Source organism: Chiloscyllium plagiosum, chromosome 25 (genome assembly GCF_004010195.1).
Source record: "Chiloscyllium plagiosum isolate BGI_BamShark_2017 chromosome 25, ASM401019v2, whole genome shotgun sequence".
In the NCBI taxonomy this organism is placed as follows: Eukaryota; Metazoa; Chordata; class Chondrichthyes; order Orectolobiformes; family Hemiscylliidae; genus Chiloscyllium; species Chiloscyllium plagiosum.
The window spans coordinates 13,191,801-13,215,892 of NC_057734.1; the positions used below are offsets into that span (position 1 = coordinate 13,191,801).

Below are 24,092 nucleotides of genomic sequence, written 5' to 3' on the forward strand. Positions count from 1 at the left end.
CAACCTCTCACTATAGAAATTGTATTCTGGGAAGACTTGATAGAAAACTGCTGTAGAAGATCACTAGAAAATTGCTATATCCATTCAGTAGAAAGTTCATGTTATTCAAACAGCGTCCTTAATTTGTGAGTCGCATTATAGCCAATTCGAGTTGATAAAACACGCATTATACCAGAATAACCTGTAACTGTAAAAATAACAGCTGATTTTTACAAAGTGCTTTGCATAGTAAAATGTTCCATGATGTTTCACAAAATTTGACACCATGCAATACAGGAGGTATTGGGGTAGGTGACAAAAACCACCTTCAAAGAGATCACGAGACAGAAATCTAGGGAAGGTGTTAATGAAATGGGGACTTTGATTCCTGAAATTATGATCACAGATAGTGGTGAGTAAAATCAGGGATGCTCAAGCGGAAATCCAGGATTGCAGATAATCAAAAAGCAGTGGATCTGGAAAAGATTCTAACTCTTCTACATTATGAATCAGAGCATCAGGGTCATGGAAGGATTTGAAAATGATTAAAATTTTAATAGGGAGCCATTGTATGTTTGCGAGCAGGAGAGGTGTGGATTGAACTGGATTTGGTGAGAGATAGGACACAAGCCCATAGAGTTTAGGATGTCCTTAAGTTTACAGAATGCAGGAAGCCACCTAATGGTTTGCTGAAATATTTTTATAGTAATAAAAATATAGTTGAAGCAAATAAACTGCGAAGGAGCAATATTAGTGATGACCTGATTGCATGGTCAGAAGTACATCTTGCAGTCAAGTAGAACACAGTTGAAAACATTTTGGTTCGGGAGTACTGTGTAAAGTTTTGGCCTTTTTACTTGAGAAATGTAGTTTCAGAGGAGGTTGACTAGATTATTTCTAGAGATGAGGAGTTTGTCATGTGAAGAGAGATTGAGCAGTTTAGGCCTTAGCTTTCTGGAGTTTAAAAGAACGAGAGGAAATCTAATTGAGATATAATAGATATTAAAGGTGGTTGACAAAGTAGATATAGCGAGGATGTTTCCTCTTGTGGGACCATTCAGAATGAGTTGTCACGGTTTTAGGATAAGGGCTGACTAGCATAGAACAGATGAGGCAAAATTACTTCTTTCAAAGGATCGTCAATTGACGTATGGTGGATGCTGGGACATTGAGTAAATCTGAGGAGATAAACAAGTTTTTAATTAGTTATGGGCTGAAGAGTTTTGGAGAGTGGGCAGGCAAGTGGAGTTGAGGCCAAAGTGAGCTTGGCCATGATCATATTGAATGACGGAGCAGGCTCAAAAGGCTGAATTGCCTACTTCTACTCCAAGTTCTGATGGTTGCTCGGGTGAGGTGTGAAATCAGTTGTTCAGAGGTGGCTTTGGCATTTCTAATAGAGTCACAGAGATGTACAGCATGGAAACAGACACTTCGGTCCAATCCGTCCATGCTGACCAGATATCCCAACCCAATCTAATCCCACCTGCCAGCACCCAGCCCATATCCCTCCAAACCCTTCCTATTCGTATACCCATCCAAATGCCTCTTAAATGTTGCAATTGTACCAGTCTCCACCACATCCTCTGGCAGCTCATTCCATACACGTACCACCCTCTGCGTGAAAAAGTTGCCCCTTAGGTCTGTCTTATATCTTTTCCCCTCTCACCCTAAACCTATGCCTCTAGTTCTGGACTCCCCGAACCCAGGGAAAAGACTTTATCTATTTATCCTATCCATGCCCCTCATAATTTTGTAAACCTCTATAAGGTCACCCCTCAGCCTCCAATGATCCAGGGAAAACGGCCTGTTCGGCCACTCACTGTAGCTCAGATCCTCCAACCCTGGCAACATCCTTGTAGATCTTTTCTGAACCCTTTCAAGTTTCACAACATCTTTCGGATAGGAAGGAGACCAGAATTGCACGCAATATTCCAACAGTGGCCTAACCAATGTCCTGTACGGCTGCAGCATGACCTCCCAACTCCTGTACTCCATACTCTGACCAATAAAGGAAAGCACACCAAATGCCGCCTTCACTATCCTATCTACCTGCGACTCCACTTTCAAGGAGCTATGAACCTGCACTCCAAGGTCTCTTTGTTCAGCAACACTCCCTAGGACCTTACCATTAAGTGTATAAGTCCTGCTAAGATTTGCTTTCTCAAAATGCAGCACCTCGTATTTATCTGAATTAAACTCCATCTTCCACTTCTCAGCCCATTGGCACCTCTTGTCCAGATCCTGTTGTAATCTGAGGTAACCCTCTTCGCTGTCCACTACACCTCCAATTTTGGTGTCATCTGCAAACTTACTAACTGTACATCTTATCCTCGCATCCAAATCATTTATATAAATGATAAAAAGTAGAGGACCCAGCACCGATCCTTGTGGCACTCCACTGGTCACAGGCCTCCACCCACCACCTATCCAAATGGCTAGTTCTCCCTGTATTCCATGAGATCTAACCTTGCTAATCAGTCTCCCATGGGGAATCTTGTCGAACGCCTTCCTGAAGTCCATATAGATCACATCTACCGCTTTGCCATCATCAATCTTCTTTGTTACTTCATCAAAAAATTAAACTCAATATTAAGTTTGTGAGACATGATTTCCCACGCACAAAGCCATGTTGACTATCCCGAATCAGTCCTTGCCTTTCCAAACACATGGAAACCCTGTCCCTCAGGATTCCCTCCAACAACTTGCCCACCACCGACTTCAGGCTCACTAGTCTATAGTTCCCTGGCTTGTCCTTACCACCCTTTTTAAACAGTGGCGCCACGTTTGCCAACCTCCAGTCTTCTTGCACCTCACCTGTGACTATTGATGATACAAATATCTCAGCAAGAGGCCCTGCAATCACTTCTCTAGCTTCCCACAGAGTTCTTGGGTACACCTGATCAGGTCCTGGAGATTTATCCACTTTTAACCGTTTCAAAATTTCTCCTCGTCCAATACTGCATGCTGGACAACCAGTATGATGTTGAGGGTGGTCCCCCACCACCCTCTCTGACCTATCGCCTCCATCCCCACCCCTATTCACCTATTGTACTCTCTGCTACCTTTTCCCCAGCCCTGCGCGCCCCCCAAATTTATCTCACCACCCTGGAGGCTCCCTGCCTCTATTCCTGATGAAGGGCTATTGCCCGAAACATCGATTTTCCTGCTGTACTGATGCTGCCTGACCTGTTACCACAGTTGGTTGATCTAAAAACACATTGCTATCCTTATCTGGGCACGCCTATGTGTGACTTCAGACCCACAGAAATGTGGTTGACTCTAGGCAATTAGGGATGAGCAATAAATGCTGGCCTAGCTAGTGACCTCCACATTCCAAGAGATTTTTAAAACTGAGTGTCACTCATTATTGTTCATTTGAAAACCAGTGTTCTGTATTCAGATGTTGTTACTGAAAGGTAGCATACAGATGTGAAGTAGGAAGGATTTAAAGAGAGATCTTTGGTGGGATGCTGAAGAAAATGGGGTTGAGAATAGGAAGTGTTGCTGATAATTTTCTGACTGGTCAGATAAAAGTGCAGTCTCACACAACTGAAGACAGGGGAAGTGTTGGTCAAGCTTTTCAAAGGCTGCAAAAAAGTTGTGAAGGGATGGTTTATCTCTATTATACTCACTTGGATGTCATTTGTGACTTTGGTAGGAATCATTTTAGACGAGTGGCAGAGATGGAAAGCTAATTGCAAGGATTCAAACGTGGAGTTCCAGGAAAGATGGGCACATTTAGGAAGTGACATGTTCAACGATTTTAGAAAGGAAAGGGATTTGGAGATGGGATGGCAGCTTAGAAAGACAAAAGGGTTGAGGGTTTGTTTAGGGCAGGAAGATAGTACCTATGGGGAATGAACTTTTAAGAATCAATTAACCTGGGGGCAAGGAAAGAAAATTTGATTGCTATCAGTTTAGAGGGATTAAAGTTGAGGGAGCTGAAAGTTAGGTGTTGTATGGGCCTCATAGACAAATGAGCTCAGAGAGAAGATGGGAAAGGAACTAGATAATGTCATTTGAAGACTTAGTCCTGAATGTGACTTCTTCCTAAAGAGGAAGCAGCTGATGATTGGATAGTCCCTGTGTTGGTGACAAAAATTTCTACGGTCTCTGTACTAATTGGAAAGTGGGGGTGGGTGAGATTGGTTTGTGAAGACATTTTGCAGTAGAGTAAAGAAGCCAGAGCATCTTGGTATTGCCAGTGATCCCAGAACGATGACCAATTTGGCTAGAGGAGAGCAGAACCTATGGTCCTTTGTGGTGTGGCAGATTTTGCAATGTCTGCCATATCTGTTCAAGGTGCTGATCATTGAACTTAAAGGGGTAGAGGTGAGGACTGTTCTTGGGAAATGGTGAGTATGAGAGTCACTGTTTTAATGGAAACGAGGGCATTAGATGTGAGGATGTAGTGAGCAAATAAATAAATAGAATGCAGAAATAGAACAGTAAAGGGAGGGTCAAATGTGATTAGGGTAAAGAGACAGACAGCAGCACCATTTAACAAATTATACTTCCATGTGCAAATATTGGAAATGATACTTCTACCATAAATAAGAGTGGACAAATAGATATGGTAGTGTTGGTGATTATAAGGAGAGTATGTAAGCGAGATGCTAAAGTGGCAAGTTTCCATGACTGTAATTTGATATTCACATGCCCCTCCAGCCATTTGAAGAGGAGGAGCAAAACATTAAATACCTCCAGGCGAAATGGCTAATAGCAATGACATTTGAACTCTACCAGAATTCTGCTGTTTACCCAGGGATATTGAGGTCCGTTTTATCTCCACTAACGCAGCTAAGATTGAAAGATTCTCTGTACTGACAAGAATAAAATCTGGGACCATCTGGATAAGTTTACTGGGTTATTGAGGCTCTTAAAATCTTTGATTTTGCAGCACTTAAAATATCAGTAGAATAGAGCTGGTGCTTAATGCAGGGAATGGTTTGAATCAGGCATTATGTGAGTTTTTAAACATTCTGAGAGATGGGTTAATTTGGATCCACCAGTTTATTTAATCTAAACTATGATTGTAGCAATAGTAAGCACAATAAAAAGATTAATTTCTCAAGCAAGATTAAATGTAGTTTATTTTCCTTTCAAAATGAATTGCATATCTGTTGAATTTTTTTTTGTCTGAAGGAATAGCCAAACACCCAGTTGGAAAAATATGATTGAAAATTTTTATAGCAATGTACAGGACCTATTTGGGGAAATATAATCCGTCAAGGCATAGTGCCTGTGCTGTTAGATAATCTCTCAATGCTGTTTTCACTGGATTATCTGTGTAATGTAAAACCTGTCTGGGGGAGAGCTGGTGTATCTGAAATGTTTTTCAATTACCAGCTTGATTAGGGCCAGCTGTCTAATGCAACACATTTGGAAAGACAAATTATTTCCAGATGTGCTTTTCTTGTTTTCCCAGGTGGTTTCACCCCAACATCACTGGAGTGGAAGCAGAGAACTTGCTGCTGACTAGGGGGGTTGATGGGAGTTTCTTGGCTCGACCAAGTAAGAGCAATCCTGGAGACTTCACACTTTCAGTGAGGTAAGAGTGAGGCTGATGGACTACAACAATCAATTCATTCAACAGTGGTGGGATAGCCCCACTAACACATAAACTTGAGCCTGCTATATCAGCAATTAGAGTCCTACAGCACAGAAACAGATCCTTTAGTCCAACTCCTCCATGACAAGCGGGGTGGATGGTGAGAGAAGGAAGATGAGGAGGTGAGAGAGAAGCTAAAGAGAGCATGAAGAAGGAAAGGGTGCAAGTAGTTGCCCTGCTCATTGGCAAAAGTCAGTGATGGTGAGTCAGGACCGGCCATGCTGTGTATTGCTGAAAGTGAGAGCAGGAAACTCTAAGAATGATGCCACACTCGTGGCAGCTGGCTTTGGTCATCGGAGGGATTATGGTTAGACTAGATCAGTAGTTCAGGACCAGTAACTTAGAAGTTGAGAACTTGTATTTCTCTGTGGGATTAAATTCAATTCATGTGGTTATTTGTAACTAATGCCAAGAAAAGTAGCAGTGAAAGCTGCTAAACTAAATAACATGCCTCAGTGTTTGGTGGGGTGGGGCTAGTGTTAGAAAAGCCAGATTATTGACAGAAGGCATTCTACCTATGGCTGGTCTGTCCTTCATGTGACTCAGGTCTGCGTTATTCATTAAGTTCCCTTCAGGGGGTTAGCAGGTCTTCGTTCTATAAGCAAACTCCAAAGCAAGTGAAGGTGAGCAACACATTCAGCATTCCTAAAAGTTAGCTTGTTAACACAGCTGGAGCTATATTTCAAAATAGAGAACTTTGCCTCTTGACATCCCTAAAATGTCTTCTGTGTTTGCATTTTCACAATCAAGGCAGTACCTAAAGCAAAGCCAATGCTATTATGTTAAGATCTGTGACAGCCGATGTGTGCATAGAAATATCTGACAGATTATGAATTTCTATTGAGTTAACGTTTTGCCAATATAACACGGTGGTATAGTGGTGAGCATAGCTGCCTTCCAAGCAGTTGACCTGGGTTCGGTTCCCGGCCATCGCAGTGTTGTGGTTCTTAATGTTTGGCCATGTCATTTGAGAATGAATGTCGGTCAGGGCACAGGAACAATACCCTTGCTTTTCATTTTGTTCTGTAGCATTTCTGACATTCCATTTAAGCAGATAGGTAAACTGTTTGCTTTGTGTCTCAACCAAAAGATAGCATCACCAAGTATGTAAAAAACCAAAAAAAACTGTGGATGATGTAAATCAGAAACAAAAACAAGTTGCTGGAAAAGCTCCGGAGGTCTGGCAGCATCTGAGAGGAGAAATCCGAAACCTGAGGTGCTGAGGAAGGGTCACTGGATTCAAAACATTAACACTCATTTCTCTTCACAGATGTTGCCGGACTTGCTGAGCTTTTCCAACAACTTTTTTTATCTCTAAGTATGTAGTGTCTCTCAGTACCGTTAGTGTTAGACGTGTCTGCGAAGGTGAGATGAAAGTGAGCCATTGAACTTAAACCTACAGTGACTTGGGCAAGGACTATGCAGTACTCATGTTCAACAATAACATTTGTTTCGAAGTATATTCTTGTATGTGGATCTGTACCATCAATTCACATATTTTGCATTTCACTTGTTTCTCTTTGGATCACCAACCTCCCCCCTTCACAAGTTGCTCACCTTATTAATACTCTCCTAAGGCTGGTGGCCTTTTCTTGATTTCGACTTTGGCAAGATGCAACTTGCTGAAGAGACATTTTCTTTGACTATGTTTAATGATACAAAGGCTCCTCCACCATAGTGTGCAATTTTGCACTTGATTGTGTCTTGCCTAGCATCTATGCATTGTGGGAATTAATGACATCAAGCTGAAACCTGAACAGTTTAAGTTGCTCCCTAATGCAGAGGAGAGGCCATTTATTCATTCTGTTGAGGTGAGATTAATTGCAGTGTTTTGCTCATGACTGATTCTTACTCAGATCCTCCAAACTGGCACACTCGTGTTCACTTCCTCCCTATGCCCCTATTTTAAAGCCTCGAGTTACAAATGAATTAGGAGCAGGAATAGGCCACTTAGCCCTTTGACCCTGTTCTGTCTTTCAATTAGATTGTGCTTGATTTGATTTTCACTTCAACTTTGTTTTTCCAACTACATAGATAACCTTCTTTTGCTCCTTTGATTATCAAGAATCCATTACCTCTACCTTAACAGTATTCAAGATTCTGTTTCTGCTGCCTTTCAAGGAAGAGTGCGAAAGGAGTCATCTAAGACAAAAAAATGCTCTTATTTGTCTTAAATCAGTGACTCCTTATTTTTGAACAATGACCCTTAGATCTAAATTGTCCACCAGACAAAGTATCCAATCAAATTACTTAATCTTCTAAATTGCAGCTAATAAAAGTGAATTGTGTCCAGTCTTTCCTCACAGACCAACCCATCCATTGCAGACAACACCTTTGGATTGTCTCCAGTTCATTTGTATCCTTTGTTGCATAGATGGCAATACTGTACACAGTACTCAAGATGAGGTCTCACCAATTGCCTGGATACCTGAAGCATTACTTTCCTAAATTTGTATTCAATTCCCCCAACAGTAAGCAATTAAATTCTAGATACTTTCTAATTAACCTGATCAGAGATGTTATCATACACATCCGGAGCAAGTGGGATTTGAACCCAGGCTTTGTAGTTAGCAGGTAGGGACACTAGCACTGTACCACAATAGCTCTCTTAACATTTGCATTCTGTCCGCTTTCCTAATTACTTGTTGCACCTGCATACAAAGCTTTTGAAATTTTTGCACTTGGACAGCAAGATCTGTCTACATTTCAGAAGGGAAACATTTAAAAGTTACCTGAGGAGTAACTTTTTTTTTTACTCAGGATGATTTCATATATGGAATGAACAACTAGACAAAGTGGTTGATACAGGTATAGTTACAACATTTAAAACAAATTTGGACCGGCATGTAAATTGGAAAGGTTTAGAGGGATGTGTGTCAAATTTGGGAAAATGGAATTAGTTTAGTCTGGGAAACCTGATTGGCATGGACAAATGAACGGTCTGTTTCCGTGCTGTATGATTCTGAGCTCTGCAGTCTCTCACCATTGAGGTAATATCCTTTTTTATTCTTTCTGCAGAATTGACTATTTCACATCTTTCCACATTATATTGCATTTGTCAGATATTTATCATACACCTAATCTATTAATCCTTCTGTAGTTTCCTTTTGTCGCCTTCACAATTTACTTTCCTACCTATCTTTGTGTTATCAAAGTTAGCAGCCACGCCTTGGTACCCTTGAAGCAAATATTTCATCCTCATTGTGAAACATTGAGACCCCAAAACTGACTCCTGTGGCATGCCATAACAAAGGCAGAATTGGACCTCAGAATGGAGTGCAGCAAGTTCAGGGGGAGATTGGTTAATGGGTGAATTGGTTACTGGGTGAGGGGAGCAGAGAAAATAAAGCAGTTAATGTCACATCAGGTCTGGAGATGATACAATGGTATGGATAGAGAATTGGTTAATGGCAGGAAACAGCGAGTGGGGTTAAGGGGTTCATTTTCAAGTTGACAACCTGTAATCACTGGGACTGTCCGCAGGGATCTGTGCTGGGGCCACAACTGTTAACAATATATATTAATGACTTGGAGGAAGGAAGCAAATGTACTATAGCCAAATTTGCCGGCAGCACAAAAATAGGCGGAAAGGCAAGTTGTGAGAGGGACACAAACAGTTTAGAGAGACATTAAGTTAAGGGAGCAATAAGTTGGCAAATGAAGTATGTGAGAAAATGTGAAATTGTTCATTTTGGGAAGGAAGAACAAAACATAATATTGTTTAAACTGCAGAAAACTGCAACACAAAAGGGAGTTTGATGTACTTATGAAATACAGAAAATTAGCAAGTACAGGTAACCAAAGTTTGGAATGTTGGCTCTTAAAGGGATTGAAGTATAAGAGTAGGGAAACTTTACTGCAACTGTATAAGATGCTGGTGAGACCACTGAGTAGTTTTGATCCGTTATTTAAAGAAAGATATTATATACTTGAAGACAGTCCAGAGAAGGATCACTAGGATAGTCCTTCAAATGGAGGAAATGTTTAATGAGCAACGGTTAAGCAGATTAGAACTCTGCTGGAATTTCAAAGAATGAGTTGATTTTGTTGAAGCATATAGGAATTTTAAGTGGCTTGACAGGGTAAATGCTCATGGAGAGTCTAAGACCAGGGAGTCTAGTCTCCAATTGGATTGGTGCCAGTTTCAGACTGAGATGAAGAGGAATTTCTTCTGAGGGTAAAAGTTTTTGGAACTCCTTGCCCCTCCATTGTGAGGGAAGAATCTTTGTGTATATTTAAGGCTGAGCTAGATAGATGCTTGATCAGTGGGAGAAAGGGCAAGAAAGTGGGCATGACGAATATTACTTCAGCCATGAGCTTTTTGAATGTAGGAGCAGAATTCAGGGGCCAAAGTGTTCTGTTCCCATTTCTTATGGTCTTACATCTGCTTCAATCAGATCACCCCTCATCCTTGTAATCTTTAATGATTAAAGGCTTAGCCTGTTTAAGTCAACTATTTCATCCCAGGAATTAGCCTAGCAAATCTCTTTTGAACGACTTCCAATGGCACTTTATCCCTTGAAATGCAAGGATCCAAACTGTACATTACTTTAGGATGGTACCTCACCGTCACCTGTACAGTGTCACAAGATTTTCCTCTTTGTAAACTCCAGCTCCCTAAGCAGTAATGGCGAAAATTCCATTGATCATCTTAATTATTTTCTACACCTGTGTGCTTACCTTTTATCATTTACACACATGAGCATCCATATGAATGAATGATTTATCGTCACATATATCTAAGAAGATGCCGTGAAAACTGTTCTGTTGCTACAATCTTCCACCATTTTGAGGTAAAAATGAATTAAAAGGAAATACATAGTCCATCTTCATTGGCTAGGGTTCCAACTCTGTTCAAGGGCTTGTGCAAAGTGTCTGTAACGTCCCTGCTCCGAACCTACCGCAACCAGGAATTCCTGCTCTGTGTCACTGAAGCTGATGCCACACCCAATTCCAAACATCAGCCTACAAAGCCAGGGAGCCACAGTGTAGTCACTGCCGACACTGCTCCAGCCTCCCCGTGTTGTCAGGAAGGTGAAGAAAAGAAAAAGAGAAAAGACAAAAAGGAGAGAGCAACAAAGGGATGCAAATGGGCCTACCATGCTGGTGCCACCATCTTGAATAGTTGGGTCCAGTCTCCCTTCCATGCAGCAGGGCCCACTTTCCCCTGCTTTTGCCACACGGTCAGAAGGCCAGGCCTGCTCTTACCCCACTAAAAATGCCCAGAAAGGCCTTCAGAGAGAAGAAATAAACAGGGAAAAAAAAACAAAAGAAGGGAAAAAAACAAAGAAGGCAGTCAAATCCCAGCTCAGGAGTTTGCACACAGTGCTGTTATGCCACCACCATCTTGGGTATATCCTCCTATCCTGCATTTTTGAGTCTCTCCATTTAAATAATCATCTTCCTTTTATTTTTCCTACCAAAGTGCATGACCTGATAGTTTCCTATATCAGAAATCTGAAGCACAAAGTGACTTGGCCGTCCTTATTCAGGATTCTCTTAAGGTTAACATGCAGATTCAATTGGCAGTTAGGAAGGCAAGTGCAACGTTAGCATTCATTTCAAGAGGGCTGGATTACAAGAGCAGAGAAGTCCAGCTGGGGTGGTATAAGGCTCTGGTCAGACCATATTTGGAATATTGAGCGATTTTTGGATTCCGTATATCAGCAAAGATGAGCTGGCCTTTGAGGGAATCCAGAGGTGGTTTACAAGAATGATCCTGGGGGTGATGACCTTGTCATGAGGATTAGTTGAGGATCCTAGGTTTGTAATCGATGGGGCAAATGGCCTAATTCTGCTCCTATATTTTATGGTCTCTTATTAAAGTTTTTGCCAAATTTTTGCTCACTTAAACCTCTCTATATCCACTGTAGATTCTTCATCACAATGTACCCTCCCACCTGTTTTTGAATCATCAAAAATTTGAATACGTTACAATATTTATTTAGGGAAGCGTTCCAGGGCCCAAAGCCCAGAAAGCTGAAAATATGGATACTGGTCAGGGATTGATTAAAATTGGGGCTGTGCAAGAGACTGGAATTGCAGGAGTCAAGAAACTTGAAAGATTTAGGGCTAGAGAAGATGTTATAAATCAAAGAACGACAAACCCTAGAACAATTTGAAAACCAGAAAAGGAGAGAAATAAATTTGTTTAACTAAATAAAATGGTTGTGGTATGCATTAATCAATATGTTTTGATACCTCAGGCGAAATGGTGCAGTAACACACATTAAAATTCAGAATACAGGGGATTATTATGATTTGTACGGAGGAGAAAAATTTGCTACGCTGGCTGAGCTGGTGCAGTACTACATGGAGCACCATGGACAACTCAAGGAAAAGAATGGCGATGTCATTGAACTAAAATACCCATTGAACTGTGCTGATCCTACCTCTGAGAGGTAAGCCGAGCCTTGTGCTGAACCGTGCATGAGAGGGTTCCTGTTGACAATTACTGGGCATTATACTGTGATTTATGAAGCTTGGAGTTTAGAACAAAATGTGTTTTAGGCAAGAATACTTATATGGATCCTTCTGTCACTCGTGACAAAATAAGCAATTTCCCTTTCATATTTTGTATTCGGCTTCTGTCATAAGGGAATGAATTATGCTTTGTCAGTAACTGTTTTAAGCCAAAAATAGTGCTTCCACGAAGTGGACAGTTATTTCCGGAGGAGATATTTTTATGCTGTTTCTTTATTACTTTTACTTTCATCCATTAGAATGATTCCAAGGGGAAACAATATATTCTCTTTAGGGTACAATTATTATATTGTATCTAGATGTAGCAAACAATGCTATTACTTCATCTTTTTAATTCCTCTGTTGAAAATACAATGATATAGTAGTAATGCTCTTGAATTATTAATCCAGAAAATTTGGATTTCACCATAGTAATTTAAGAATGTAAATTTGATTTATTTAAACCTGGATTGAAAGGTTGGTATTTGTAAAATGACATGAAACAGTTTGGTTGTCATTAAAAACATCAGGTTGTCTATTAACTTTTTTTTAAGAAAAAGAAACCTGACTTTGCCTAATGGTAGTGCTTGCTTGCTTTTGGTTTATGTGTCAATGACTTGAACATGACTGTCCTCTTAATGGACTGGTTTGCTAGTGAGCCAATAATTTGTACACCTGCAACCAGAAGTGGGTTCTAAACAAATAAATGAAAAATAAAATATTGCTGCACTAAATACACAAGCTGGCACTATCGTTCATTTGGGATCAGGCAGTATATCTGCACAGGCACCAGGATAGAATCCCAAATGTAAGAATATGGAGTATGAGGTGATTAGGATTGTGACACATCCCTGGAAAGGAGTCTGTACTCTCAACAGCATGGATGTGGTGTCTGCCAAAATCAGGGATGTGCAGTGTGGGAATTGTACAGCATACTAGTCCACAGAGTTCGCTGGAAGTTTGGCTAAACATATAACGCTGTCTGTTTTTTCAAAGCAAAGGATAATGCTTACACATTTTCTTCCCCACCCAGGGTTAAGCTCAATAATGAGTGTGAGAGGAAGTGTTGCCTTTCCATCTTGTCTACCAAGTTTCAGCATCAAGCACTCCTGGTTTAAGCGTAATACAACTAATGGCAAATAAAGTGCACTGCACAGTAATTCCCCTTAAGCTATCAACTGCCAGAAATAAGCTCTGCTCTTAAATGTGTCAGTCCTAATTTTCACACCAGCTATCTTTAACACCATGTAAGAGTCATTCTTTCATGGCAACTTTTGTATTTTGAGTCGTGCTGTGTTGAAACTATCCCAGATGTAATTATTGTGTGTTGAGGCTAGCACATTGAGGAGACTTTCAACCTTTCATTCTCAGCTCGGTTCATATACGGATCTGAGATATGAAAAGGGAAGAGAAGATTAAAGCGTGTGTTTATATCATTTATTTCAGAAACTCCTTTCAGAGCCAACAAAGTGCTTTTGAACTTTGGCCTTTTCTGTGCTTTCCTGCATTAAAACAGGCCAATTGTGCTCAATGTATTCCCTTGAGCTACAGTCAAATAACTCCCCCGATAACTTGTTGTTCGTGGCATGGCTAGCACACAGAACTCGCTTGTTCCTCTCCAAATACTGTTATGGATTTCTTAAGCTCAGCAAGAATGTGCAGTGTTTCAGTATAAAATTTATGTATTGGGCACATTTCTTCTTTATATCAGTGACCTATATTTGAAAAATTTGGCAGTGTAGTAAATAGCAAACGTGAACCAGACTCAAGGAAGATAAACACTTTTTTTTAATTATCCTGTATTTTTGATTGTGGACTGAAATGGGAGAAGGTCTTTTTAAAACCAAAGATTGTGCAGGGAATGCTGCATCTTTAAAGCGAACTGAAATACTGTTCACACTTGTTTTTCAACCCATGGAGAAGTCCGAAGATGGTGATAGAGGATTATTGTTTATACTGGAGGCCCATGACCATGGTGTGCTGCGAGGATTGATTCTGGGTCTATCTTGTTCATCTCTTATATCAAAGATTTGGATGAGAATATAGGAGGTATAGTTTGTGGATGACACCAAAATGTATGGTATCATGGACTGTGAAGAAGATTATCCAAGAGAACAATGAAACTTTGATCAGATATGCCAAATGGCTGAGAAGTGGCAGATGGAATTTAATTTAGTTAAATGTGAAGATTTGCATTTTGGTAAGGCAAACCAGGGCACAACTTGCACAGTTAATGCTAAGGTCCTGGGGAGTGTTGCTGAACAAAGCGTGCTGGTTTATAGTTCCTTGAAGTGGTGTCGCAGGTAGGCTGAGTTGTTAAGAAAGCGTTTGGCACACTTGCCTGCATTGGTCAAAGCATTGAGTATAGGAGTGGGGATGCCATGTAACGCCTAGACAAGACATTGGTGAGGCCGCTTTTAGAATACTGTGTTCGATTCTGGTTTCCTGCTATTCGAAGGATGTTAAATGAGGAAGGATATAATGAAGAATTACAAGAATGTTACTGGGACTGGAGGATTTGAATAATAGGGAGAAGCTGGTTAGACTGGGACTTATTTCCTTGGAGTGTCAGAGGCTGAGGGATGACCTTATACAGGATTATAAAATCATGAGGGGCATCAATCAGGTGAGTAGCCAAGCCTTATCCCCAAAGGGAGGAGAGTCCAAAACTAAAAGATGCCGGTTTAAGGTGAGAGGTTATAATTTTGAAATAAATAGCAAGAGAGATAGAGGGGGAAATGAGAAATTTCTTCACAGTTAAGATCTGGAGAAATTTCCTGCAGTATAGCAAAGTCAAATATTTGAAGTTTCAAAATACAATGAGTTACATGTACTTGAAACAATTTGCAGGACCGACGCTAGAGCATAAACGTACTTGAACAGTACTGACAAGATGGGCCAAATAGTGGCCATAGTACATGATAAGATTCTACAACAGAATGTGCAGGCAGTGCAATACAGAAAGACAAGCTCAAGTGATGTTCCTGGTTCTCTGTTTGGGTCGAATTCTTGACTCAGCTGAAAGTGGTACCACTGAGCCACGGTTGACTGAGGGGTAGCAATTTTGTGCTGTTCCCTTCTGGCCATGCCTCTTGTTGTTTAAATCCTCTTTTCTCATTCCCCACTGTCCTCATTGGGTGAGAACTGATTCATTTTTCTTTCCCATGTTGTGTTCTAACTAACTTAGGTGTGTCTGGGCAAACCTTTTCCCTTAGTAATTTGTTAATACTTCATGGTGACTAGTCAGAAATATGAATGCCGATGCGAGGAATTGTCATCTTAATACACCTGAGTACTACAGAATGCCCTTTTATGAAAAAGGTTAATTGGAAAGATTTAATTTCCAAAATTAAGTTCCAGTATGAATATTTTGAGCTTGGAGGAATTGCTTCTTGAACTTTCTTTGATACCTACTTGGAGCTATTGCTGAGACTTGAATTTGTCACATTTGTTTGTTGCGTAAACTGGTGTTGCTCTAGGTGGCTTAACTCTCTCCTTTTTGTGCAAGGTGGTTCCATGGACACCTCTCGGGAAAAGAGGCGGAGAAGCTGCTGACAGAGAAAGGAAAACCAGGAAGTTTCCTTGTGCGAGAGAGCCAAAGCCATCCAGGAGATTTTGTTCTGTCCGTGAGGACTGGTGATGATAAAGGAGAGAGTAGTGAGGGGAAGCCAAAAGTCACTCATGTAATGATCCGATGCCAGGTTAGTGACATTACTTCATACAATAATGTTACTTAAAATAGTAACCTGTTCATCCATCATGGGAAGTCTTTTAAATTCAATGGGCTTTTGAACAATTGCACTGTTTGCTCATGATCATTAATGTTATTTGAGGCTGACAGGTGCTGACAAAGGTAGCAGTAATCTCTTAGTCAAAAGGTGCACTTTGAGACTGCCAATACTGAGAGAGTGAACTATAAGTTTAGTATCTAATACATACTCAAATCATATTTGACATGTAATTTCATTTTAGGATAACGGATAAGAGTAATGAAACTTCAGAGAGCAGATCTGCATTGTCTGATAGAATTTCTGAAGCACCCAACCATAAACCTTTGTCAGTACTTGTAGAGTTCTACTTGTTAAATTGCTTGGCTTTAATTGTATAATAAGATTGGGGGAGGAAGTAACCACTAGGATTCCTAACGAGACTTGAATAGTACATATTTTTCCTCATGAAGTCAGGATACCTCATGAGATCTGAGGCATGTGCACAACGTCAAATGTGAGATTGTACACCTGAATATAATGTAACTACATATAGCTAACATATCTGTTAATCATAGTGATTTCAGATTATGTTTATATATACATATCAAGAGTTAAACCGGGCATAATCGTGGGCGGCACGGTGGCCCAGTGGTTAGCACTGCTGCCTCACAGCGCCTGTAGACCCGGGTTTTAATCATAGTGATTTCAGATTATGTTTATATATACATATCAAGAGTTAAACCGGGCATAATTTTAAAGTTGCAAAGTTCAAAATGCAGAAATATGATAAAAGGAAGGATAGAGCTACAGCTTTTGGGGGGGGACGTACCTTTGAAATGGGCAGACAGATGGGAAATGAAAATTAAGACAACTTGGAAGTTACTAATTTTGTAATGAAATGACAGACTTTGAACTGAACAGTACAATTTTTAAAGGGAGTGCGGGGTGGGGCGCGAGGAGAGAGAGAAAAACATATAAGGTGTTGAGGAGGGGAAAGCAAAGAAATTAGGACAAATGAAGTAGCCACATCGAAGAAGTGCCCAGGCACGATGGATCAAATGCCTGCTTGTGTTGTCTAATTCTGTGACTCAGTGCTACAAGGTATAATGAGTTTGTAACATACTTGAGAATCTAACAGCACTTTTTAATATTCTTTTCTCAAGAGCAGATCCAGCAGACATTGTAGGTCAAAAACAATTTCAAAAAGGAGAAAGCTAGCCATTGCTGTGGAGGATCATATTTAAAAGTGCCTCAGTTTTGCTACCGTTGCCTGAATTTCCTCAAGGGCTAGAAAGGGAAAGAAAATTGAAACGACAAAGTAAATTAGCAGCTAAAGACCTCTTCTGTGTCCTACATTTTACCTTTGGAGATTCAGGTTTTCTTTTAATTGTTAGAATATTTTTAAGTTGGAGGTACCCAACAGTTGTCTTATTGAGTTCAGTGGATTTTGTCTTCATTACCCTTGCTCTCAAAAGAACGCATCAATGCTTGCTGTACTTCACCCAACAACGTACATTCTCTCGAAGTTGATGGTCATAGACAAATGGTATCTGTGTAATTATGTAGGTTAGCCAAATCAGTATAGTTACAAGGGACTATCAATGTTACAGAATCCAGGATTCAGCTGTTTATCACATTTGATAAACTCAGGAATAAATTCCAGATGAAAAGTGACACTCTGCATCAGTGAGTGAAAGACGGACCTGAATCTTGCTCATTAGCGTTGTCCTTTTCAGGCTGACTGAGGCCTAGTATTATCCAGATGCTGTATGGTGTATTCATAAAATGAGTTGATATTTGTGCTTGGATTATTGCCAGCACAGCAGGCAAGCAAATTTGCTAATTTAACTTGCAGAATTTATTGTTTATCTATGCAACAGTGCTTTCCTTAAGGATATGATCTGAATGATGAAGTGGGCTTTGTATGAGATGCATCAACCCCCCCCCCCCCCCCCACCACCACCACCACCGTCCCGCCCCAGATGTATTGTCTGAAGTAAAATAACTGTTCTGCTGGTACCTGTTGTAATACACTGAACTCTCTGCTCCCTACCCCATTCCAAGGCAAACTCCATGCTATTAAATTCCAGGCATTTGGCATAATTTAAAATACACCTTGTGAATCAACTCATGAAAACAATATCCCAATTTAATGCAAAAAATCTCCAAAACATCATATCTCTTCTATTTTGATATCTGGATGTCTGGAAATACTGACTTTAGGATTAAAATTCACCCAAGAGCAAAGCTTGAAGTGAAATGTGTTCTATAAGTATGCTTTAGTTTTAAAGATAAAGAGAACAGTCTTGTGTTTTCTGATCAAAGAAATCACCTTCAAATGAAAGGGGTCTGGGAACTAGGAATGTCATTTGAGTTTATTGTACTTTTACCAGGCTGAATCTTAACCCATGCGTGTTCTAAGTGATTAGACTGTTTTTGTGTGCAGTTCAGTACTGGTCTTAAACCCTATCCAGGCAGGTTGATTAAATGAAGCTCAAGATGTTTATTCTCTCCTCCCCATTCAGGATGGGAAATACGATGTTGGTGGAGGGGAGAAGTTTGACTCCTTGACAGACCTGGTGGAACACTACAAAAAGAACCCTATGGTGGAAACCCTGGGCACTGTCTTGCAGCTCAAGCAGGTGAGGTATTCTGAGCTGCTGTGATTTGAAAGGAAAGCAATATCGCATGAGAAACATTCAGTTTAGGAGCCTGCATTGTTTTTTGCTTAATGTGTACAGTAAGAGGTTCTGCTCAGTATTGCATTGCTCTAGTGTTGGCACTAGAGGGCACAATTGGCTGTTATAAGCTTGCTTCAACATTCAAGACTGATCAGGGTTTACACTGTCGCTTGCATCAACAATGAAGTATGTGAGGTCCTGCCTGAGCTTAATTCTTCTTTCCTGCTCTTTTAATTTTTGTGAAGGGTTAAGCACATAAAAAGAGGCAATATTTTTGCTTTCCCAGTGGAATATTGAGAAACTTAAACAGTGGACACTGAACATTGTTGCATTATAGTTGTTAATGGGTATCATTGGCAAAGCTGTATAAGAGAACTGCTGTCTGAGGAATAGGGGAGATGACTATTTTAACAATAATGTCACTGGGCACCAGGTACTCATGTTCACACTGTTGGAATGTGGGCTAAAAAATTCAATCATTTTGAAATTGAAAACTAGTCTGAATAATAATGACGATTAAACTATTGTCATTAAAGCCCATCTAGTTTACTCTGGCCTGCATGTAACTGTCAACCAACAGCAATGTAGTTGACTCTTAACTGCCCTCTGAACTGGCCTAACATACAACTCAGTTGTACTGAACCTAAGCCAAAATAGTCTCACCAGATAGATGCTGATGTCTTTGAACCACTGCAGTCCAAGTATTCCTTATCTACTTGTTCAGAGATGTTATATTACATATCTCCGGCGTATGTGAGGTTTGAACCCAGGCCACCTGGCTCAGAGGTAGTGACACTGCCACTCTATCACAAGAACCCTCTTAAAATAAAGTTTGTTTTTTAAAATATGTGGACAAAGACAGCAACTTTCCCAAGGAACTTAGGTCCAGAAATGGAGAGACTATCACTGCACAACAAGAGAGGGCACCATCACCACCTTTATTTTTAAAAGGACTGCAGATGCTGCTACATTGATGATTGCATTGGCGCCACCTCGTGCTCCTACGAGGAGGCTGAGCAACTCATCAACTTCACCAACACATTCCACCCCGACCTTAAATTCACCTGGACCATCTCTGACACCTCCCTCCCCTTCCTGGACCCCTCCATCTCCATTAATGACGACCGACTTGACACTGACATTTTTTACAAACCCACCAACTCCCACAGCTACCTGGATTACAGCTCTTCCCACCCTACCTCCTGCAAAAACGCCATCCCATATTCCCAATTCCTCCGCCTCCGCCGTATCTGCTCCCAGGGGGACCAGTTCCACCACAGAACACACCAGATGGCCTCCTTCTTTAGAAACTGCAATTTCCCTTCCGATGTGGTTGAAGATGCCCTCCAATGCATCTTGTCCACATCCCGCACCTCTGCCCTGAAACCCCACCCCTCCTCCTGTAACAAGGACAGAACCCACCTGGTGTTCACCTTCCACCCTACCAACCTTCGCATAAACCAAATCATCCACTGACACTTCCGCCACCTCCAAACAGACCCCAACGCCAGAGATATCTTTCCGCAAAGACCATTCCCTCCGTGACTACCTGGTCAGGTCCACGCCCCCGAAAAACCCACAATTCTCTCCTGGCACCCTCCCCTGCCACTGCAGGAATTGCAAAACCCGCGCCCAGACCACCTCCCTCACCTCCATCCAAGGCCCTAAAGGAGCCTTCCACATCCATCTAAGTTTCACCTACACATCCACCAATATCATTACTTGTACCTGTTGCTCCCGATGCAGTCTCCTCTACATTGGGGAAACTGGACGCCTCCTCGCAGAGCTTTTTAGGGAACATCTCCAGGACACCCACACCAATCAACCCCACCGCCCTGTGGCCCAACATTTCAACTCCCCCTCCCACTCTGCCAAGGACATGTAGGTCCTGGGCCGCCTCCACCTCCGCTCCCTCACCACCCAACGCCTGGAGGAAGAACGCCTCATCTTCCACCTCGGAACACTTCAACCCCTGCCTCTATTCCTGATGAAAGGCTTTTGCCCGAAATGTCGGTTTTCCTGTTCCTCGGATGCTGCCTGACCTGCTGTGCTTTTCCAGCACCACTCTTATCTAATTTTTTTTTAAATCAACCTGTTCGGAGATATTGCACCACACCTCTGGAGCAGGTGGGACTTGAATACAGGCGTCCAGATCCAGGGGTAGGGACGCTTCCACTGTGCCGCAAGACTCCCTCCCCCATCAGCATCTGTTTTTATATTATTGACCTATTTTCGAGCCATGCTATTGCACACCAAAGGGCATCTAGGGATGGCCAACATCCGTTGGCTTTCCCTGCAGTAACTGCAGCTCATGAGAGAATGAAAGGAAGCTTGTGGGAGGAGGAAACAAAACTGAGTATAGCAAGGGTATTGCAACAAGATGAATTCCTAGTTGATAATTACATTTGCCAACTCTAGACACGTCATGCTCATCAAAAAAGTAATTAGTCTTTTGTTACTGTTTTTCTCATTACGATCAATGTTGAAATGAATGGATGTGTTTCACAACGCCGATGATTTCCAATTAAAGATTAGATTTAGTGTAATGAGTAGACTGCTTCAGGGGGGGTTTATGCAGATTGATTCCTAATAAGCTAATATGTGTCTTCTGTATGATTTGAATAGAGCTCTGCTTGCAAGACCAGTATAGAGTTTATTAATGTCATTTTACTTGAAATGCAAAGTGAAGTGCTTTGCCCAAACAATGCATTAAAATATCTTTTTACCTTTAAATTGTAGCTGGAGACAAGTCCAGTATTTAGTCTTGCAGAGAGAGGAATTTGCATTGCAGTACATTATGAAAAGACACGGAAAAGAATGTGCTAGTACGGCAGTGACTGGATTATGCGTTTTGGAAATAACTATTTTCCTGGATCCATCCTGCCCCCTACCCTATATGCCTAAGAAGCCAGTGAGTTTCTACTAATGTAACATTGTCTCTGTCATATACAGACCAGCTCATAGAAAATAAGAAGAAATATCAGGAAGCTGTAGAATGGAAGAGGTGGGACCAGTCTGCTCGCAAATGTGTTTTAATCTGTCTGTTTGCCCCTGTAGCCATTAAACACAACACGAATTAATGCAGCTGAGATCGAGAGCAGAGTGAGGGAACTGAGCAAACCGGCTGAGATGATGGACAAGGTGAAGCAGGGCTTCTGGGAAGAGTTTGAGGTAATTCCTTCTCACTTTTGCGTGGTTTAAAATACATTGGACAAGAACTAGTGATGCCTGTGTCTAGGTTTCACTCCAGCTGATGAAATGTGACCCCCTTCTCTGAATTAAAGTTGTGATATTTCACTTCCTTAAATATGAATTTTAGTGAATGTTAGAACTGCTGTCAAAGGTCAATGTGTTAGATATTTATGTTTATCTGTAATTTTATTTTTCTTTAAATTCTTAAAACTCTCTATGTCTTCAGAAGCTGTAAAGAGTACTGGGAGATTAAAAGGGCAAGAATATTAATTACAAATTGCAATTCGTGACTCTTGTTAATTCAGCGTCCTTGTCTGGTCAGGATCAGTAAATCCTCCAAGTCAACGCTGATACTTTGTGTCTCAATGAAAAGACTATTAGAAAGGGGAGGAAAAAAGCATGTTAATAATTCTTTCTAACCAGTCATAGTCATAGAGATGTACAGCATGGAAACAGACCCTTCTGTCCAACCTGTCCACGCCGATCAGATATCCCAACCCAATCTAGTCCCACCTGCCAGGACCTGGCCCATATCCCTCCAAACCCTTCCTATTCATATACCCATCCAGATGCCTTTTAAATGTTGCAATTGTACTAGCCTCCACCACATCCTCTGGCAGCTCATTCCATACATGCGCCACCCTCTGTGTGAAAAAGTTGCCCCTTAGGTCTCTTTCATATCTTTCCCCCCTCACCATAAACCTATGCTTTCTAGGAAATCTCACAGGTGAATAGGTGTCAAGTAAAATTAAATATTTTTCAATGTACAATTATTTTTTAATTATTCACTGCCAAACACATTTGTTTTATTCCAGCTCCTACTTTATTGTGGTGCAGAATTTTGAATATGTAATTCCTAGAAATTTGAAAACTGAGCAGAATAAAATCTGAAAAAAATAAAAAAACACAGGAATTACTGTACTTGGTGGGACCTGTAAGCAGAAATAAAAGATGAATATTTTGAGTGCACAATCATGATTCTGAATAAGGACATTTCTCTGTGTATTGACTTGTGCTGGCCAGATTTTGTTTCCATTATTTTCTTTCTTTAATGCACTGGGTCGTGCTGCATGCACTTGGGTCCTGCTGTGTGTGCATTTTTCTAAAGGTCAATTTTTTTCTAATGTGTGTTTTGGATGACATTACAGAGAACACAGATGTTTTGAGTTCAAGATCATCAATGTTCTGAGCATTCTGTCAGTTCAACAATCCCTTGAGTGACTTGTGAATGACAGCCAGCTGTTATCCTCTGTCAAACTATCTACATTCCTGCCAATCCATTTCCCTGAGTCTGGCAGTACTGCAGCCAATCTGCCATAGTTGATGATTTTACTGAAATGAACTCTTGGGCTCAATTTCTAAAGTCCTATAATTTTAAAACCTAGTAATTTTTATCACCTGATCTTTATTTTTTTCTCTCTCCACTCTATATTTCTGGATTTGTTCCATGCTCTGCATGCCCCAAGTGAACATTTCTACACAGTCCAGTTTGTACAGGGAATCGCAATGATTTAGCATTCTAAAAGATGCAGGGTTCCTTTAATAGTGAACAAAAATGTAGCTGCATGTTTTTAGTGCCTGTTCGTGGAAGGGTGTTATGATCAATTGTGGTTTGGTTATCATAAATTATTTAAATTTTTGGCTGTTCGACCTGAATCTATTCTGTTCCAGACACTACAACAACAAGAGTGTAAACTTCTCTACAGTCGAAAGGAAGGACAGCGAGCAGAAAATAAAAACAAGAATCGCTACAAGAACATTCTGCCCTGTAAGTATTTACTGACCTAATCCATTATGTAGTTTTATTTCCTCCTCTACTATTTGTGCTAGTTGCATTAGTGACATATCTTGTGACTGCTAACTTTGTCCACCATTGTGTAATTGCCAGTCTAAGCCAGTTAGCTTTCTGGTGGACAGCCTTTCTACCAAGCCTGTCTTGTTAGTTATCTTCGCAGACAATGGTTCACATAGTAATCCTTTGAAGGCTGAATGACTAATTTGTGACACAGTGACACCAACAGCGTGTGTTCAATTTCTGCACTGGCTGAGGGTTACCATGAGGGACACTCCTCCTCAGCCTCTCCCCTTGCCTGAGGTATGGTGACCCTTGGGTTAAGCCACCACTAGTCGGTGTCTCTGTTTTGGGAGAGCAGCCCTATAGTCTAAGACTATGGTAACTGACCTTTTTAGTCTTTGAAGCTACAGTTGAGAGAGGGAAAATGATTCAATTTTAATTCTAAGTTGCCTAACAAATTTTTATGCCATTCCTCATTAAATATCAATAATTTCTTCCTTTTAGTTGATCACACTCGAGTAGTCCTACACGATGGAGATGTGACTGAATCTGGTTCCGATTACATCAATGCCAATTTCATAATGGTAAGTATTTAATCAGCATATAGCTTGACTTAGAATTTACATCAAACATTTAATGTTTTTAAAAATGTAGAAGTTGGA

At 40.8% G+C, this 24,092-nt stretch overlaps 1 protein-coding gene across 2 annotated transcripts in view; it reads left to right on the forward strand.

The window, feature by feature from the left end:
- ptpn11a (protein tyrosine phosphatase non-receptor type 11a) overlaps positions 1-24,092 on the forward strand; it is a 58,078-nt gene that overhangs the window by 2,716 nt on the left and 31,270 nt on the right. For both annotated transcript variants that reach the window (XR_006315360.1, XM_043715532.1), the window contains exons 2-8: positions 5,408-5,530; positions 11,797-11,991; positions 15,561-15,753; positions 18,288-18,404; positions 21,501-21,614; positions 23,307-23,403; positions 23,935-24,014. Coding sequence is in view for 1 of the 2 variants with exons in the window: in XM_043715532.1 (XP_043571467.1) it covers positions 5,408-5,530; positions 11,797-11,991; positions 15,561-15,753; positions 18,288-18,404; positions 21,501-21,614; positions 23,307-23,403; positions 23,935-24,014 (919 nt within the window). In the remaining variant the exon portion in view is untranslated. The remainder of the gene's footprint in view (positions 1-5,407; positions 5,531-11,796; positions 11,992-15,560; positions 15,754-18,287; positions 18,405-21,500; positions 21,615-23,306; positions 23,404-23,934; positions 24,015-24,092) is intronic.